Raw genomic sequence first — 12949 nt, forward strand, 5'->3', positions numbered from 1 at the left:
AAACAGTAGGTCACTAATTTATTCAAATGTCTCCTTGACTAGCAGTTAATTATTTGAAGCCAAAACCCAAGCATCTCACCCCATCCCAAACCAAAGATTTCTCTCAGTGGAAAAGTGCCATCCCTCTGAAGAGGGAGGGCATCATCTGTCTGCACTGTAATTTTGCCTATCAAACAGAAGACAAACTATTTTTTTTGAAGTAGGTATATGATCTACCGACAAAAGCAATACTTCAGTATAAAGCTGCCAAGTAATACTTTGTTTTATATATACTGAATTTTGGGCACATTCACAGTTCTGCAAACAACACGCACACACTGACACACAAATAGCTTATCACTGAAGGACCTATAACAATCAGAAAAATCTAATAGCAAAGCCCTTGTAATTAAGAGGTATTTCTGATTTCTTTTGGAAGGCTTTGATCATTCTGTCTTGTCTTCCTTACTTCAGTTCCCAGCACTGTATTACAGACATTGCCCTTTGCATGTTCAATGTTGTTTGTTAATGTTACTAATAAAAATGTCTAGGACTAACCTTAGTCTCTGTTTATAATAGCCTTGATCTCCATCATCTCTCCATCTCTTTACTTTGCGCTTTCGCAGCGCATGCTCTTCTTCCTCAGAGCTTGGAAAGAAGTCATCATCTTCAGCTCCTTTAAAATCTCTCTTCACCGTATATTTTATTTTTCTTGACAAATTCTTGAGCTCATAATCAGAACTATTCTCAGCGTGAGAAGATGCCTGCTCCTCCTCCTCTGCTGCTTCTGGACCAAAGAGCTCCTCATCAGGCACATACTCAGACTCTCCACTATCATCCTCCTGTTCATGCCTGAACTTCTTGGCCTCAAGATATTTCTTTTCTTTTGGAATCTGCGCCTTTGACTGAATCTGAAGGGCGTGCTTCTGAAGTTTTCTCATATGTTTTTTTAAGCGCTTATCTGTTTTTGACAGGGCTTTACCCTTTTTCTCCTTTGTAGTAGATGTGGGAGCTACGCATTGAACATTTTTGGCTTGTGCTTTCTTCTTTGCTCCTTTGTGAAGGGATAGCTTTTTTCTTTCAGATGACAGCTTAGCTTGGTCTGCCAAGTACTTCTCAAAATCAGATGTTTCGTTTAGCATTAATCGTCGTGCCTTCCTCTCTGGCTTCTGAGGTATTTTAGTTCCAAATGGAGTCATCTGGCCAGTACGAATCAGCTCTTCCCACTCTGTCTCCTGAACAGGCATAAGCATACTGCCAAGACATGATGGACCAGGTTCTACAACAAAAATGAGAACATCCAGCATGTCTTGAACACCTTCTGAATAACTCAAACACAGGAAGAAGGGTGTTTTGGTTCCGCCCCCCTGCCCCAAGCTTATTCAGTTCAGTTTTTATATACAAATTAGAAGTCCAAATTATCATCCCACATAATACTTGTAGTTCAAAAAAGGCAAACCCCAACAAAACAGAAGGCCAAAAAAGACAAACTTTTGCTTCAAACCACTTCTCAAACTTCTTTCAGGAAACTTTACACATACTATCCAAGTGTCTGAAACAGCACACAGCGACAGTAATGACCATAAATTAGTCCCCCACAGGACATAAACTCCAATGAGCTCCCTATGCTGTCAATGCAACCCATGTCACCATGTTCAGTGCAAGAAACTACTGCGTCCCCATATGCAGCAACACTGTCCATTTCTATTTTACCACTGATTTGTCAGTCCTACTCAGAAGCTTGAAATTTGACATTTCCATTACCATACCTAGACAGACAAATCTTACAAAACACATAAAAGACTGTCTTCCCACATGCTTAAAAAAAACCCCAAAACAAAAACAAAAACAAAACACCCCAAAAAACCAAAACCCATCTTCCTACTCTACAATACTAATATTAGGATTATGACTTTAGAAGTCAGATCAGCTGTGCAGCATGTTAACATGAAAGAACGCTTCGGTTAACATGTATAGTAGCTGTGTACACAGTTTAACACCAACTATAATCAATGTTTGAAACCAAAGAGGGGGAAGAGCTCTTGAATTCAGGAGGCTGAAGGGGAATTCCAGTCTGAAATCTATTATTAGGGTCCAAGATTTCAAAATAGCTATACCAGAATTGCCAGCACAAGTTGCTACTGTATACTGTTCCATTTAAAGCACTGTATTTATCAACAAAACATGTTTAACAAGTTAGGATGATGTACCAGGCATGAAACTCCTCCCTCCCCACCCCCTCAGTTTCTCAAACTACTGGAACTGTTCAACTCCATTTCTTCCATCTTGGGCTCCATTCACTTCCTCGTTACATTTCATCACACTGGGTGCCTGAGTTTTACTGCATGAACCCAGTCAAAGAAAAAGGATTAAAGATGCTTTTCTACTAAGAAAAGTTTATTGAGGTTTTGACTCCTGTAAGTTTTGTTGAATCAGGAGAAGCATGAGCTCTGTGAGATCTGGCATCCACTCCAGCCACATCTGCAACGGACAAATAGCACAAGTTTACACCTCTGCAAACAACAACATAACGCAAAGGTGATGCGCAGATGTCAGTGGTGTCCAAGCTTGCCCTGCAGAACACTGCGGATTAGTGACTGTGGCCGAGACAAAGACACAGCCAAGCAGGAGTTACAAAATCCAAGCTCGGTTTGCAGACAGCAGTAAGAAAAAAACACCTCGTGAAACAATGAGAGAACAAATATCCTGCTTTGGAAGAAGCCTTTTTTTTTTTTCGTTAAATCACAGCGCAGCCTGAAGAAGAGAAGCGCTTCCCCCTTCCATTTCTAGTCATACTTCCCAACAGTAAGAAAAAACAATTTTGTTAACGCTGATTGATAGCATCCAGCATATAAAATGTAATTCAATCGTGATGTTAGTCATCTTTATCAAATTAGCTATGAAAAAAATGTTAGGATTTCCCATTTAAGCCCAATACTCTAATGTGCCTCAGCCATCCCTACTGAGCTGAACATGGATTAACATCCATTTTTTAACACTTCCCACATGGTTATGCCAAGATCTGCAATTCTGCAGGTGCAGAGAATAAGTGTTCTTAACTCTCTCTTTGAAAGCAAACCACTGAAATTCATTTCCTTATTGGCAAAGATATTGTAAAGTAGCTGCAAACAAAAAATAAGGCATTACATCAAAGGAGAACAGAACATTCCGCCTTCTCCCATACCTTCATCTTCCTCGAATTCAATCTCATTTACTCTATCAAGAATCTCTGTTCCACCAAGAATTGCTTGGAGACGCTTTTGTTTTGCTTTGATCTTCTTTAGCTGTTGCTCCTTGAATGACAACAGATACATAATTTAATTTTTAATCTGGTTCATAAACTTGCTATCCTTTTAAACAAGACTTAAATTAATACATTTGCAGTATTTTCCACCAGAATCTAATATTCAATTGCTCACAGTATTGCAGCACAGTAGTGCAAAAATAGCATCGCCACACTCTGTAGGGCTCCAACCCACAGAACACACCCAATTTTGTGCGTACAATCATCTTATGATATAGGTACAATAAGATCAGATTGTTTATACACATGAATTTCACATGCACATTACACATTATGTACATCTTTTGAGGTCATTTTAAGAATGTGTTGATTCTAGTGAGGGAAGTCCATCAAGCGGATTAGTGAAATGCACAGAGAACATCAAAAGATTAGTTCATGATTTGCAAGACTGGGTTAATTGTTAATAAGCCTCTAAAAACAGCTAAAAGATTTAATAAGATTTATCACAGCAGAAGTTTTGGAATGTTTTGTTAGAAAGAAACTGAAACCATAAATCAGTCCATCATCCTCATATATGTTTGTACACAGTTAATTCAAGAGTGGTCACAGCTAATTTAACAGCAAAACTACAAAGTGAAATGATTTTAAAAAAATAAATGACACATCAACATTACAGATGCTATAAGTAGTATAGTTCGTTACTGCTATGAAAATAATTCATAGCTAGCTCTTCTGTTACAACTATTATTTGATTGAGATACCCTCAACTGTATGTTTACTGGTGACATTGTGATTCCTTGGTGTTGCAAACTCATTTATGAAACAAAAAATTCCAACCAGTAAAACAAAGACAGGCAACGTAACTTTCCACATTTGTAATTCCATTCTTTGGAAATATTTCCTTACCTAGGGGGGCACATACTTCAGTAAAAATCAAGTTAATGGCAAAATGAGCATTTTTTTTTCTTTTTGGTGAAGAACAATTCACTAGCCTGCCCATGTCTTCATATAGCACTTTTCAAACCACAACGGGTAAGCATATTCATGTATGGTACAATATATTACCTCCTGTGTATGCACTATTACCCTTGCTACCAGAGTACTTTACATCATAAAACACTCCCTGCATGACAGCTCTGAGGAAATAGCTGTCTTGTAGCAGTCATTAATTTCCCATCTGTCTCAGTAACAGAGGAATTCAGTCTTCTTTAACCTTTTTTAAATACTACAAAAGGAAGAGTACTAAACGGCAATTCTCCGTGCAAAAAGTAGCTCAACACCAGCTTGAAATACACCACCTGCCTCCAAACAGCCTCCAAAACACTCCTGAGATTATTAACCACTTTTACAGATTATAGTTTTCATTTAGGAACTTATTCTTACACCTCAAGGACTGTTAGAGATGGCTAATGAACTCACAAGGAGGTCTGAAGCTCTCCTGCAACTAACGCTTACATAAATTACTTCAATATGAAAACAAGCAAAATACAGTATCCAATTACACGATCACTCTTTAGCGTTAAGTCTGGTTTAATGCATTTCTTTCCACTACTTCAAGCTACTTGTTCCTAGGCCTGTGTCACTGCTCAGTACTGACCCCCTCACTCTAACCGGCCAAACTGTGAGCACAGCGTTATCTAAGTTGCTGAAATGATCAAGGTTAAAAACCAAACAACTTAATGAGTCAGTGGCAAATGGCCTGGGACTGGGAAGAACTGTCTGAGGGCAAAGGACAGTAAGTTTTTCAGTGAGGTTTATCATTAGAGAAAATATTAGGGTGAATTTCTATAGATGGTGAGTTAAAGTGCTACACTCCCGACCAGGAGAAGCTTCCCTTTTCTCAGATCATCTTCTTCCTACTCACAGCTGTATGGGTCTATTGCTTACGATCCCCTGATGCCTGCTAGATTGCTCTACAAGCTCCTTTAACTTACTTCCCTGGCAGAAAAAGGCTGGAGCAGTTTCTGCCAAATCAATCAGTTAAAATGGCTCACAGAAAGGAATGATGCGTACTGGTACACGAAAGACACAGACAACGATTTAAGAAAGGAAGGTAGGGAACGAAGACCACAAGAGCTGAGATTTAGGTCATTGAATCATGACCTAACAACACTTCGCTAATTCTCCAAATACTACCGGGAGGGATTTAATTAAATTAATGCAAAACAGTCTTCCCAGCAGGTTCTGGAACTTCAGTTTTACAGCTTGCTCTGAAACTCAGAATAAAAAAAAAACTCAGCTCTTACTTTCACATCTTCAGTTATTTACATTTAAATGGTTTAATTTTCTAGCAAAAAAAAAAGGGAAGGAACAGCAGTTGTAGACTGACTCTGAACTATGTAATTAAGCAAGAATTATATTGCATAATCCAAACCTTAAGGCAAAGCGCAAGCTAAGTATTGTCTGCAGGAAATTAACGTAATCCAGTCACCTTGTTATATTTTTGCCGTTTTACAGAATCTAGTTTTCTGTTTATATCTTTGTTGTCGGCAGCTTGAGGTGAAAGTTGCTCAATAATTTTATTTATTTGTTTCAGAGATGTTGTACATGATCTGAAAAAACAAGAAGATTGCAATGTACTAATTAACTCTAGAAAGAAAAATATCACGTTCTTGATTCAGACAACTTAGAAATTGCAGGAGATTTAAGGCAAGATTTAAAAAGGTCTAAAGGTAAGTTTCTAAATGAGCATCTTTTATTTCAACAACACCGGAAATACTAAACACTTCAAAAAGTTGTATGTCAAAATATTTTTAAACAAAATTTTGCTAATACTGAAATTCCAAAGGCAAGGAAACTGAACAAACTGCTGCAATATTTAGTACTCAAAAGTTAAGTCTGATGATGACGATAAGCAAGTGATAGTGTTGCTCTTATTATTCAAGTTAAACAAAATGCAAACCAAAAATCTAAACGCGAAATCCCATGTTTTCATTTTCCAAAACTGTTTTAATAGTTTGATGCCATTATACAGGGAAGCCTATTTCTTTTACCTTTACAATGTCTCTTTTACAAAAGAACAGATTCCAAGACACAAACAGTTTCGAGACGACAGACTAGCTCAAAGAATTAACAGCACATCAACATTAAACTTTCCTTACTCATGCACTACCGTTTTTCATGTTTCCATAAGCAATACGAAATTCAGGTTGAACCACACACTATCGCCTGTCTCTGCTGCTGAATTTGTTTGCAAGGAAGGAGGCAGCGCCCTCATCTGAAGGAACAAACCCAGGTTTGTTGATTCCAACAGCAGAACATTTCATAAGGATACTCAAATTAGCATCTCAGAGCATTATGAAAAATGTCAAAGGAAACTCTACAACACCTGCAAAGTGGCCATTATTCCCCTCATGTGCAAAGAAAAGCACTGCATAAGCTTCCTCAACTGTCAGGGAGGAAATTGTTGGGCCACAGTTCTCTCCAGCTCTAATCTGAATTCTACCTCTGTTCTAGGAGACATATTCTACCACCTCCCCAGCCACCGCTGCCATCTTCACTTCTCCATTCTCTTTCAACACTTTCAAACAATCCCATCCACCCCCTTTCCTAGTTTTCTGTTTTGTTGCTTTGAAGCACACCGTCCTCTTGCATGTCTCCTGTGTTTTGGCTCTTGCTTCCTCGACCCTAGGGTCTCTTGACACATACTGCTACCACCCTCTTCCACAAAGCTTTATTTAACAGACTGTGGGATTTAAATGGGATTTAACTTAAATAATTTTTTTTATTATTCTGCTTGAATTTGTGTGTGTATTATAGAACCTTGCAGCTTCTACCATGAACTCTGTGCTAACTACTGAAAATCCACTTCTTGCCTGATTTTACCTCTACTCGTGCATAACCAACTCTATCACGCTCTACTCACACATCCTTACTTTTGTTACTCCCTCTGCTCAACAAGCTAGATGCTAATTTTCTCCAAAATCAACTTTCAGACTTACGCATTACATCTTATACAGACAAGCTTCTACAGGTCTGCATAAAACATTTGCATCCCCTGATGTAAATCTCACTGTACAACTTTAGAAGGTGAAAATAGAGGGGTAACAAAAATCATAGGATGCTTCTTAAAGAAAAACAGGGATATATCAACTAACTCACAGTGTCATGCACTACTTTTTCAATAACTGCGTGATCTAATTGCGATACTTACGCTGCTCCATTCTTCCTCTCAACGACCATCTATCTCATTACGTCCTGCTCCTACATAACATCTGAAACTAGGTCCCAGTTTTGCAAGCTTAATTTCACATCTCCACACCCAAACTGGAAAATTAATGAACTGCATAAAATTAAGCATATGTGTAACGAGAGCTATGCGAGAGTTCACATAGGTAATGGAGGCCTACAGCACCCTTGAGCACTAAAAATCAACATTAAGGCAGTACAGTGAAAGATGCACAGGCAGAATTATTTACCTGCAGTAGTTCACACTAACTTTACAATGAGACAAGCAACAGAAAGGAAGATCAAAACTCAAAAGATTAGTGGCTCCTATCCCTTAAACTCCTCTATATCAATATATCATGTTAATTGAGCATTTGATTCTTTTAAGATGTCATTAAGTACTTCATACAAGCACTTGTGATAGGGTTGTTTTGGTTGTAGCACACTCATATGGAGTCACCCGATTTACAGGAAGCACATAACCAGAAGCAGATAACCCAATGAAGCACAAAAAAAAAATCAGAGAAGTGGGACTTTTTCTGACTATAACTTTGAATAATAGAGCATAAGACAGTTCTCCACTGCCCAGAAAACAAACATGCATCTTGGTAAGGCAGGAGACAAAGCAGAGAAAGGAGACATGCTGTCCTCTACTGCTTTGATGCACGACTGAATTAGGCAAATAAAAGCAATGAAGCATTGCTCTGATGTGAAAAACATTTTCTCCTTTTTTAAAAGGTGGGTGACTCAGAAGAGTATATATGGTTTAGTGCTTTCAAACACCTCTTCCAGCTTTTAAAAACACGAGACGCCGTGCCTCATTCAATAGTCAGGAACAGAAAGGAACAGTAAGAAAGGACACAATTTACCTTAAGTCATCGAGCACTGACTGGTATTCTTTCCCCGCATCAGCTATTTTTGCTGCTTTATTAGCTTCATTAATTGCATTATCTACTTGCTGAAGAACTCCTTGCTCCAGTACGTCCTGGTCATAGACATCAACTCCTAAACCTTTGAGCTCAGCAGCCTGTGCGCTATGTGAGATGGACTGAATCTGCTGCCTGTTGATCTGTAAAAGGGGTTGTCCTCTTCTGGGCACCTCCAAAGCCATGGAAGCGGACAACTGGCTGACGGAGCTGGGAACTCTAATACTGTTACCCAGGTCACTGTCACAAATGCCATTTTCTTGTTCAATTCCCAATTCCTCAGCATTATGCAGGCAATTATCGCTTGAAGTAGGAACAGGGTCTTGTTCTTGGATACTGCCTGGCAGGTGGTTGTTGTCTGTTGGCATCCTCTGCTCAAAGGCAACAAAGAAGAACCACATCATCATAAGATCGCACACACAAAGTACCTCATGAAGACTGTGCCCAAGTAAAAGTAAATGAAATTTTGAGCATGTTTCTTTATGAGAAGTTCTTGTTTCAAAACACCAGGTAGTCTACTCCTCCGTGAGGCCTCCCACAAAGGCTCCTCCACACTGATTTCCACAATCAAAAGGAAAAAGTGGCCAAAATTTCTCAAAGACAACTATGTGGAATAATCCTGGAAGATGAGGATATCAAGACAAACAAAACAACCTGTAAAAATTACTCTCCTTGCCAGAGAGTGAACTCAATCTTGTGCGTGAACGGTCATGCTCCAGAAGACTATGACATAACAAAAACATGCGTGACTTAACATACCCAAAACCAAACAAGTTTTTGAAACAGGGTAAGACTTGCCCGTGAAAGCACTGATGGGAACTGTTGACTGTAGGCTTTAGTTTGACAATTCAGCTTTGAAGCAGAACACAAAGCATCTCAGTGGATGAGAAATCAACGCTGGGCTGACTTACCGAGGCAAGCCTGGGGCTGGTATTGTTTGGAGCCTGCAGGGTGAGACTAGATGGGCTTTTATCAACTTCGGGCAGAAACTACCTTGCAGGGAGGCACTAAGGAGGCAGGTGGGCCCCACCAGCGCCCGCTCCTAGCGTGGCAGCCGGCGGATCTCACCCCCAGCCCAGGGTTTTCTTCCACCAGCTCCCGACACTCTCGCAGCGGGTCCGGCCCTGCACTGCGGCAGCAGGTACCGTGACAGCCCCGCCAGCGCCGCTCCGGGAGCCCTGGCCCGCCCACCCCGCTCCCCGGCGGGGGCTGCCCCTCGCGGCTGCCCGCGGGGCCCGGCCGGGACGGAGGGAGGGACGGAGGGAGGGAGGCAGGCGCGGGAGCTGCGGGGGCCAGGGGGCCGAGGAGGGGGAGCGGCGCGCGGGGCTCACCTCGCTGCCCGGCACCCGGGACGCCTCACGGCCACTGACGCACTGCGCACGCGCAGCGTACGGCGCCAATGCTCCGCCCCTCACTAACCATGCGCGCGTGCGTCACTTCCTCAACGTCGGTGCCTGTCACGGACGCGCATGCGTGACGCGGCTGAGAGCGGGAGCGGTGACGTGCTGCCGGCGGGCCTGAGGGCAGGCAGCGGCGGGTGGCGCTGCTGGCGGCAGCGCCCGGGCCGCAAGGAGCTGCCGACCGGGACCGCTTCAAAACTCGTTTCCCGCCTTGACCTGCCTTAATCACGTCAGGTGATTGTCTTTTGAAAGGCTTGGGAAAGGGGAACGTGATCTAGCGGTTGTAAAGTAGGCCGAGTCCTGAAAAAACAAACGTTGTTTGTTGCGCAAATAGAGTAATTTGATGGACTCTGGGTTCCTCCAAGGGAAGAAAAGGGTGCTGCGCAGCTTAGGGTTTAGCAGCAGTATTGCTCATAGGTTAGTAAGCAGCTGGCGAGAGGAGCAGTCCTTTAAGGGCTGCGGTTCTGCTTCCTGGGCTCTGCAGCGGTGGTTTCTTCTGTCTCCTGCATTCCTTCCTAGTTTCTCCCTAACCCTCTGGTCGTGGTTTAACACCAGGCAGCAACTAAGCTCCACGAAGCTGCTTGCTCACTCCCCCCCCCCCCCCCCCCCCCTCCACGGTGGGATGGGGAAGAGAAACATGAGTAAAAGGAAACTGCTGGGTTGAGATGAAGACAGTTGAACAGGTAAAACAAAGGCTGCACGTGTAAGCAAAGCAGAACAAGGAGTTCATTCCCTCCTTCCCGCGGGCAGGCAGGAGCTCAGCCATCCCCAGGAAGGCAGGGCGCCATCACGCGTAACGGTGGCTTGGGAAGACAAATGCCGCCAGTCCAAATGTACCCCTCCTTCTTTCCCCAGCTTTATATACTGAGCATGAGCCCATATGGTGTGGGACATCCCTTGGGCCAGTTGGGGTCAGCTGTCCCCGCTGTGCCCCCTCCCAGCTCCGTGTGTCCCCGGCAGAGCCTGGGGAGCTGAAAAAGTCCTTGAGCAGTGTAAGCGCTACTTAGCAACAACTAAAACGTCGCCACGTTATCAACACTGGTTTTAACACAAATAGAACACACAGCCCCATACTAGCTACTGTGAAGAAAATTAACTCTGTCCCAGTTGAAACCAGGACAGTGACAAAAGCACAAAACTAGATTTTCTCCAGGGCTCCTTTTGCTGTCTCTACCTTCTTTCTCCTTCCTTCTGTCTCCCTGTTTCAGTGGCATGACAATCCTGGATCCAGCTCCTCTTCCTTTGGGCAGCATAAGTGAATTTATTGACTACCAGCCTTGGACCAACTGTCAGCGTATAAATACATAGCATTTGGAAATGTTTTGCTAATGAAATGCTGAGGCAGATAGAGTTTAACTCTTGGTTGCAGGGAACAATATGTGATTCAGTTTGACCACAGAGTTGCTTTTTTCAACTGCTTTTTAGTTATCCTGCTCCATGTATTCTTAATGTCCTCTTTTTGCAATGAGTGTCTTAAAACAAGACACAGATTAAAAAAACCGTATTATTATTTTGTAAATTATTCAGGGGTGGAGGCAAGGCATGTATCAGTAGGTGACAGTCATGGTACCTTATTCTTCTCACATGTAATTTCAACAAAATGCTGCAGACCAAGAGAGAAAGCAAGCTTGTCCAGTAAAGATAACACATATAAAATCCCAGGTTCTACTGATCAGTCACCCTGAATGTAGAAGATTGTGATTGTAACTATGCAGGCATGTCACGGTTGTTGAACAGAGGCATAGCAGAGGTGGTGTTTGTGTGTGACTAGATGTAATGTTTTAATCATGAAAGTTTAAGGGTGTAGGTTAGGGTGTATAGGGAGGGAAGATAACTTTTTTTAGATTTTGGGCTTTGTCTTCTTTACACCCTGCCTTTAGATATTTGTGCACATAGATGAGATCTTCCCTTCGTCTTTAGCTACACAGTCCCAGCTCTCTTCAGCCTTTCCTCACAGGGCAGATGGTCCAGTCCCTACTCTTCTTAGTGGCCCTTTGCTGGACTCTCTCCAGTAGCCCCATCTCTCTTGTGCCAGGGAAGTCCTAGCCTCTCTAGACATTGATTGTCTGACATTTTCTCAGCTGTGTTCCTACAGTGCATTGATGGAGCCCACATTGCTGTAGTAAAACACTGTTGATAAATGAAGTACCCGGTGATTCAAGCACTTCAAATGTAATTGAAACTTTTTTTTTCCCCAAATTTGTGGCATACCTAACGCACCCACAGAGTCCCTACACATTTGCTCCAAGAGTAGGAGTTCTGTTACTTTTTCTCATAAATCACCACCACTGACAGTTTTAGTAAAATACTGTATCCTACCAAGTTCTCCATGTTGCCAGCTCCCTGTGAGACGTTATTCCATTTCCTTGAGTATTAACGAATAACTCTCAAAGTTGTTGGTGCCCTGGCTTTATTCTGAACTACAGTTACAGGTCCTTGACTGAAGATGTTCCTTCACCTTCCTTCCATGCCCTTTCCCCCTCCAGTCCCCAATGTCTGGAAGCCTCAAGAAAACACAGAACTGGTCCTCCAACGCCTGTAAAGCTGAGACCCAAAAGGTCAGCAGGCAAATAAAACAGTTCTCAGTGATACACTTTTGTTTCCTTTGCTCTGAAATATGTTATAACTGCAAATATCCTTTGCTTAGTATTTAATGACTAGAATGAGGAGGCTTACTTTTAACCTTTGTTGCCATGTTCTAAATACAGGGAACAATGCTTTGTAACTGATGAAACAATTGAAAGTGTGAAGTGCAAAGTCTTTCAGCAGAGTGAGAAAGGCAGCAACCAGGGGGCATTTAAGGACAGAGCAACATCAAGCTGTTGTCAAAACTAAACCGAGGGGTAGGCTCAGTTTTCCAGAAACTGATTAATTAGGGGGAGAAGATAAGTTGTCCTGGAAAAAGCAAAAAACAGCTTTGTATTATTTGCTAGGAGACGAGTTTTCAAATGAAAGGCTGCTTCTTTCTCAAGCCTGAGAGGAAAATGAGGGAAGATTTTCTTATATGTTAACAGACTTCTATGGGTTCTGTAGTTCAGCCTCAGTCAGCAACTAAACACCACACAGCCACTCACTCACTCCCCCTACCACTGTGGGACGGGGGAGAGAATAGGGAGAGCAAAGGCACAAAAAAAAAGAGCTTGTGGGTTGAGATAAGAACAGTTTAATAAATAGAATTAAAAAGATATTATGATAATAATAACAATAATGATAATATAATAAAATGGAAATGG

General features: G+C 42.0%; 1 protein-coding gene and 1 long non-coding RNA gene across 7 annotated transcripts in view; one reads left to right on the forward strand and one right to left on the reverse strand.

Moving 5' to 3' along the window:
* The window catches only part of ERCC6 (ERCC excision repair 6, chromatin remodeling factor), a 48496-nt gene extending 38780 nt beyond the window's left edge, over positions 1–9716 (reverse strand). Inside the window, exons 1-5 of one of the 4 annotated variants that reach the window (XM_064463743.1) lie at positions 9648–9716; positions 8260–8687; positions 5655–5775; positions 3164–3272; positions 538–1258 (exon numbers count right to left, since the gene is read on the reverse strand). In XM_064463743.1, coding sequence (XP_064319813.1) covers positions 538–1258; positions 3164–3272; positions 5655–5775; positions 8260–8684 — 1376 coding nt within the window. In that variant the 5' untranslated portion in view covers positions 8685–8687; positions 9648–9716. Of the gene's footprint in view, positions 1–537; positions 1259–3163; positions 3273–5597; positions 5776–8259; positions 8739–9227; positions 9604–9647 lie in introns of those variants that run through there. The other 3 variants (XM_064463745.1, XM_064463742.1, XM_064463746.1) reach the window with 3 other exon arrangements.
* A 45-nt stretch (positions 9717–9761) lies between these two features.
* The window catches only part of LOC135315465 (uncharacterized), a 108364-nt gene continuing 105176 nt past the window's right edge, over positions 9762–12949 (forward strand). Inside the window, exon 1 of one of the 3 annotated variants that reach the window (XR_010374930.1) lies at positions 9762–9950. This is a non-coding gene — a long non-coding RNA (uncharacterized LOC135315465). The remainder of the gene's footprint in view (positions 9951–12949) is intronic. The other 2 variants (XR_010374932.1, XR_010374931.1) reach the window with 2 other exon arrangements.

Source organism: Phalacrocorax carbo, chromosome 12, assembly GCF_963921805.1.
Source record: "Phalacrocorax carbo chromosome 12, bPhaCar2.1, whole genome shotgun sequence".
Taxonomy (NCBI): domain Eukaryota; kingdom Metazoa; phylum Chordata; class Aves; order Suliformes; family Phalacrocoracidae; genus Phalacrocorax; species Phalacrocorax carbo.